At 35.9% G+C, this 6896-nt stretch overlaps 1 protein-coding gene across 1 annotated transcript; it reads left to right on the plus strand.

The window, feature by feature from the left end:
* The first annotated feature begins 2617 nt into the window (after positions 1 to 2617).
* On the plus strand, positions 2618 to 6239 carry LOC114716402 (trihelix transcription factor GT-2). The gene is made up of 2 exons (XM_028901401.1): positions 2618 to 3169; positions 4035 to 6239. Exons 1-2 carry the CDS (start codon positions 2817 to 2819, stop codon positions 5677 to 5679), a joined length of 1998 nt encoding a protein of 665 aa, XP_028757234.1. The 5' UTR covers positions 2618 to 2816; the 3' UTR covers positions 5680 to 6239.
* Positions 6240 to 6896: the final 657 nt, after the last annotated feature.

Consider the following 6896-nt stretch of genomic DNA (forward strand, 5'->3'; position numbering starts at 1 on the left):
GACCCATAAGCCACATATGTACAGTACCACAGTTCCATCCAACAACCTTTTCCTTTTAAAAAAAAACAAAAGAAATTATACACTGAAAGTTCTACCCAACAGCCTTGAAAACCAGAGTCTTGTATTCCAAAAAATTACTTTCATGGGAGTTATATAAAATATGATGTATGCACAAATCATACTTTTCGTAGCTCATGAGTAATATTTTTTTTTGGTAAATTTTATGCATAAGCAGCATCTTTGGGCAATATGTATTTTGTTTTTCTTTATTTGATGTGCTTTTAAATTTAAATTATACATAATGAAATACTCGCACTCTATATACTGATTTAGACATTTAGTTATATTTAAAGACAAATTATAGTGAAGTAGATTGGTATCTAAATGAAACAATATAATTCATGACATATTTTCACCAAAACCAGTATTATTTATTTACAAAGGTGTTGTGTGAATGGTCCTACTTGTTATAAATTTTATACTTACAAAAATAAGTGGTTTTATTGCGTTGAAAATTTATAAAATATGAAATTTTTTTGGCCATCAAATATGAATATTTTGCTCTAATATCCTTTTCCTAATTTCTTAAGATTAAATACTATTCAACACTCTGAAATGTTTTTATAGCAGGGCTTAATATAATAAACTGATCTTTTTCATCCAATATCTTAAAATATTTTTTCAATAGGGTGTTTGATGCTACTTAAAAAAATACTTTAAGAATTAAAAATTACTTTAGGATATTATATGGTAATAGAAAAATATTTTAGAATATTGAATGCACCAAAAATTAGTTTATGTCAGCGATTGTTACTAGAAAAATATAACTTAACCCCTTTTTTGTGTGATATAAACATTAAGAAGAAATTGATCACCATAAAAATACTCGAAAGAACAACCTGGACCAGCAGATCACCCGCTGATCTAAATAAATTAATACGTTAGCTTTAGCTCCTTCAATGATTAAAGGTCAATGGAGGAACCATGTTAGGGACAGTTTCGTCAATTCACCCACTGAAATGCAAAAGCACCTCCAAAAAGAAAAGTAAAGCTCATCTCCATCTCCATCCTTCCGAAAGTTAAAAAAGAAGAAACAAAATAAAAAAAATTAAAAATCTAATCTACAGAAAGAAAATTGGGAAAAAATAAATAAAAAGGAAAAAAGGGACAATCACAAAAAAAGACCCTAAAATTAAAAAACACAGGTAAAAACACGTGATAACTTCATCATGATTTTGACAACTTCATGATATATTATTATCGTCAAAAGTTATAGTGAAATTGTCACGAGTTATTATTTGTGTTTTTCAAATTCTATGGTCTTTAATTGCGATTTTCTCAAAAAAAAAAAGAAAGGATGACCTACTTGAGCCGGCCTTTAACTAAAAATAGCTGGACAGACAAAAACCAACTTATTATCTTCAGCGTCTCATTGTACAGCTGTTCAAAATTTTCTGCGAATTAATACATTTATTTTTTTTGGCAATTTAGTTTGTCTATATACTCTATATATATATGGATTATAATATTTTACGTATATTTTAAAAAGAAAAAATTTATTATGTGAGCGTATATTAAAAATGTCGGCTCATTAAATAGATTAATTGTCATCAAGTTGCAGTGGGTAAGGTCCAGTTAATATGTCGGTAATTTGCATACCGAATATCATTAATTTTTAATGATAAGTTTGTTAGTTTATTTTTCTAATTTTAAATATTTAATTTTTCCTTTTTTTTATTTAGATAGATAAAGCTAGCTAGTTATATCTTTTTCCATGTGTAAAGTTGGTAAATATGTTCAGGTTTGTATGTAAGAAAAAATGAAAATAATAAACAATATTACACGGAGTAACATTTTTATACAATAATTAATTATTTATATGTCACATACTCACATATTTTCTCGAAATTTAATATAAGTGGCCTACAACTTTTGGATATATAGCTTCTTATGTTTTATATATATTGATTGATATTGGTAATTTTAAATATAATAAATTTTGTCAAATTTACTTAGTCATTTAAAACATTTTGTTTTCACACAAATACTATATATTTCTATCACATATAAATTGTTTAATATAAAATAAATGAAAATATTAAATTCAAAAAACAGACATAGATATAAAATAAAATTTAAAGAAAGCCTGTAATACTAAATCTTGGGGGGGGGGGAGGGGAGGCTCTGCATAATTACCAACAATTTTAAATATAATAATATAAATGAATACATTAGCCTTAAAAAAATAATACATTAAATTCATCAACTCACAGTGTAATTAAAATAGGTTTTTTTTTAATGCAAGAAAACTAAAGATCAATATCAGTATCAGTCTTTCTGTGCCCCTTTCATTAATACACTGTGAGGACTCAGGCGTATGTCAGTATTCATTATTTAGTTTTAACGGAAATCTAATAATAAATAATATTTAAAAAAAAAAAAAAGGACTGAAGATTCCGCAGCTAAAAGTGAAGAAAAAGAAACACGTAACGAAAAATTATTGACTATAAAAATCAATGTTAAAGAAATTATCGAGATTAACAAGCAGATCCAACCCGGAAAATAAATTAATAAATCCTAACATAAAACCCAGCCTCATCATAAAATCCATCAAGAATTCACCATCTCTCTCTTTCTGTCTCTCTCTCTCTATCTCTTCGATGCGTGTTTTTATTTTTCTTCTTCTCTCTCCTCTCATCTCAGTGCTGTAAATTGCTGCTTCGTAATTTTAGCGAAGACAAAGAAACGCAGAGACAGACACAAAGATATAGATATACTTATAGATACATAGATACAGACAACATAGGTGGAGTCCTATGCTGGGGGACTCATCGTCGGCTGTATTGGGTGGCGGGGGAGGAGGAGGAGGCGGCGGTGGCGGTGGTAACTCTTCTGATGCAGTGGCGCCGACAGTTGTGGCTGCAGCAGCAGGAACGACGTCTTCCCATGACGGTGGCGAGTCGACAGCAGCGGCCGCGGCCGCAACAGCAGCTGGATCGAATTCCGGCGAGGAAGATGTGAGGGGAAGAGGAGAAGAAGGTGACCGGAGCTTCGGCGGCAACCGGTGGCCCCGGCAAGAGACTTTGGCGCTCTTAAAAATGCGTTCGGACATGGACGTGGCGTTTCGAGATGCTAGCGTTAAAGGTCCTCTCTGGGAAGAAGTTTCCAGGTAAATAATAATAATTATTATTATCGGATTAATAATCCTCGATGTGATTCACTTTTCTGGGATTGATTAATGAACAATAAGAGATCTGATTCAGCTGGATTTCTCAATTCCTCAAATCTTTTCTTATATCTGGAAATGTATTTCACTCCACTTTCTCTTTCTCTCTTCTCGTCTTCCTCCGGGCACTTAGAATTTGGATTTGCTTCGCTTTTTTTCCAGATTTTCCCAGTTCGCTTTCTTTCCTCTTTAGTTCTTGCCCTTTTCCTTTTCAGATTTCAGCAGAAACCGTCAGGAAAAAGAAAATTAAGAATTTGATGTGTGGGAATATTAATCAGAAGCATCTTCTTCGATTCGGGTGTGATTTAATTTTGCTTTCGCTGACATTCATTTTGATTCATGTTCTAATTTCCAAATAAGTTACCCACTTCAATTTCCTTCTCAAAAGTAAATATTTTCCTTCCCCACTTCTTATTATCGAAGTTCCCCACTGACTCAGAACTCTGATTATTAATAATATTTTATTATCAAAATTTCCAACTTTACACTCATGAGTTTTCCACGAGAAAACGATTTCTGTTCATCAATTCATTCATGTGGGTTTTATTCGCCATGTCCGATCTCCAGAATTTCCTCCTCTCTCTCTCCCCCCCCCCCCCCCCAAAGCTCCATCTTCAATTATTAGCCCCCTTCAGTTTCATAATTATTAATTCATTATTATTAATCTGGGTAATTTAACTGTTCAGTATTCTTAATTTCATGTTCCTCTAACGCTCCCAATGCTTTCTGTATTATTTTATCGCTAGCTGGTGACTTTGATGACAAGATTTGTGTATATAGAATCTGAATTTTTTTAATTATGTATCAGAAAAATGGCAGAGCTTGGGTATCACAGAAGCGCCAAGAAATGTAAAGAGAAATTTGAGAACTTGTATAAGTACCATAAGAGAACAAAAGACGGCCGAACTGGGAAATCTGAAGGCAAAACGTATCGTTTCTTTGAACAGTTAGAAGCTCTTGATCATCAAAACCATCCTCCTCCTCCTCCTCCCCCCTCACGGCGGCCACCGCAAGCTCCGCCGTCGCAGTTATTAGCAATACCTGCAACACCAGTTTCAGTGGTGGCGACGATGCCGTTACCGTCCACAAATGTTAATAATCCTCCTCCACCTCCTCATCATCATCTCTCTACTGTTCCATCAACGATCACACCTCAACCCTGTAATAATGTTCTCACTCCTCCACCTATCAACCTCACTTCTTCCACCATTAATAATCCTCCTCCCTACAATATTTTCCCCAGGCCGCCGCCGCCGCCGTCTACATCAACAGCAAACCCTATCCAATCTTCTTTCCCGACCGACTTGTTGTCCAATTCTCCGTCTTCGTCGACCTCCTCCGATGAGTCCATAGAGCGGCGGCAACGGCGGAAGCGGAAGTGGAAGGACTTCTTTGGAAGGCTGACGAAGAAGGTTATAGAGAAGCAAGAGGCAATGCAGAAGAGACTATTGGAAGCCATTGAGAAGCGAGAACATGAAAGGATGGTTCGTGAAGAAGCTTGGAGAATGCAGGAAATGGCGAGGATTAATCGAGAGCGTGAAATATTGGCACAGGAAAGATCTGTAGTGGCTTCCAAGGACGCTGCTGTTATGGCATTATTACAGAAGATCGCCGAACAGCAAAACCTCCGCCTCCCACTGAATAATATCAACATTTCACCTCCTCCCACGGCGCCGCCACTGACGGCTCAACCAACAGCACAACGAGCACCGGCTCCGGCTCCTCCGGCGGCTCAGCCACAGATGATGACCTCGGTGACAAACATGGAGATTGTGGCGACTGATAATAATAATAGCAACAATGGGGAGAATAATTTGATGGCACCAAGCTCGTCAAGGTGGCCGAAAGTGGAGGTTGAGGCATTGATAAAGCTAAGAACGAGCATGGACGAGAAGTACCAAGAGAATGGGCCAAAAGGGCCGCTGTGGGAGGACATCTCGGCGGCGATGAGGCTGCTTGGGTACAACAGAAACGCCAAGAGGTGCAAGGAGAAGTGGGAGAACATAAACAAGTACTTCAAGAAGGTGAAAGAAAGCAACAAGAAGAGGCCTGAAGATTCCAAGACCTGTCCGTATTTCCACCAGCTAGATGCTCTTTACAGGGTGAAGAACAAGCTTGAGATGATCAATACTCCTCCTCCGCCATCATCCGCAGCCGCCACCACCGTAAATCATAGCCTGAATCCGGCAGATAATGATAATATCACCACACCGTCATCGGCGCCCCCGCTGATGGTTCAGCCGGAGCAGCAATGGCCTCCCCAGCAAGACACATCAAGGGAAAACAACAACAACAACAATGCAGGGTTGGAAGAGGAGGAGGAAGAAGAAGAAGACGACATGGACGAAGAGAAGGATATTGAAGACGAAGATGATGAAGAAGAAGACGAGGAAGGAGGTGGCAGTTATGAGATAGTAGCAAGCAAGCCAGCTTCAGTGAATGCAGCTGAGTGAGTGAGATGAGGAAATGAGTGTGTAACAGGAAGAGAGAGAAAGTGAGAGAGATAGAGTGAGAGACAAAGCGCCAAAAGAAGGTATGGATCAATCAAAGCGTGTGGTCTGATCGTGGGTCAGAGAGAGTGCAGGAGTTGTCGGACGGAGAAGATTCGGTGGCAGAAGAACGGCGGAAGAAGGTGGTGGGTGGTAGCGGGAGGGAAATGAGGTGTGGGGTACATTTTAAGATGGGGATAGATCGATGGATGTTGTGGTGGTGGGTAGCAGTATAGTCAGTCACTGATCTAAGATCGATTCTATGTTTTTAATTTGCAAAATTTATTTATTTTTTTGATTAAATAATAATAAGTTGAGGGAGAGAAAAAAAATTTAAGAGGTTTTCAGGATATATATGACAAATAAAAGGAATAGGGATGAAGAGAGACTTTAATTTAATCTCAAATGCTGCATTATATTTTTTTCCTCTTTAATTTATTAGGATCCATTTAAATGTTGTGTAAATGGCAAAACTGGTCATAATTTGAGATTTGTAATCTTCAATTTCTCAATTTTGCTTTGCGCATGGTTTTTATTGCTTCTGCTTAATTAATTAATTTATTTAATTTCATGCATTTGATATTGATATTAACATAATAACAATTAATCTAAACCCCATCATTACTTATCATCTCAAATTAAAAATACCTGCTCTGCTAACAGGTTTTTTTTTTTAATATTCTAATAACGTATTTTCAAATTTTAATAAACTCTCAGCTTTTAAAGTTATTATTCTGAAAATATGGAGATCGATGATCCATCTGAATTCTTAAATGAGTTGTTCTGCGAGCTAGCAAAAATTGATTAAATTAATAAGGGTTGATCGTTTGTTCTACATGGACGCAAGTTAAAACCTTACATTTGACGTTAGAATTTTGTCAATAAGAAATTTATAATTTTTTTTTAGCTTGGTACAATTAATAATTGGAATCTAATTTATTTAAATTATTAAGAAGAAAAAATTATTTCTTGGTAGTTCTATGGATGTATATAAATTTATATATGAATATTGAGAAGTGAAATGATGAAAAGGCTAAGAATGTGGAGCTGTAAAAATTATAAGGGTTAAGGTGCATCCAGCAACGCAAAGTATTTTGTAGTGCATGGAGCACCTTGAAATATTTTTTAGGTACGTCTAGTACTTTGAATTTTTTTTTTTTTTGCCTTGGCGCTAGATGCAT

Source organism: Neltuma alba, unplaced genomic scaffold (genome assembly GCF_004799145.2).
Source record: "Neltuma alba isolate B1F8T4 unplaced genomic scaffold, ASM479914v2 tig00011654_pilon, whole genome shotgun sequence".
Lineage (NCBI taxonomy): Eukaryota > Viridiplantae > Streptophyta > Magnoliopsida > Fabales > Fabaceae > Neltuma > Neltuma alba.

What these genes read in the sequence shown, in the direction of transcription:
- LOC114716402 (XM_028901401.1), top strand. Translation starts at nt 2,817, where the DNA reads ATGCTGGGGGACTCATCGTCGGCTGTATTGGGTGGCGGGGGAGGAGGA. An exon ending in CTCTGGGAAGAAGTTTCCAG is followed by an intron (nt 3,170 to 4,034) that starts GTAAATAATAAT and finishes ATTATGTATCAG; the next exon opens with AAAAATGGCAGAGCTTGGGT.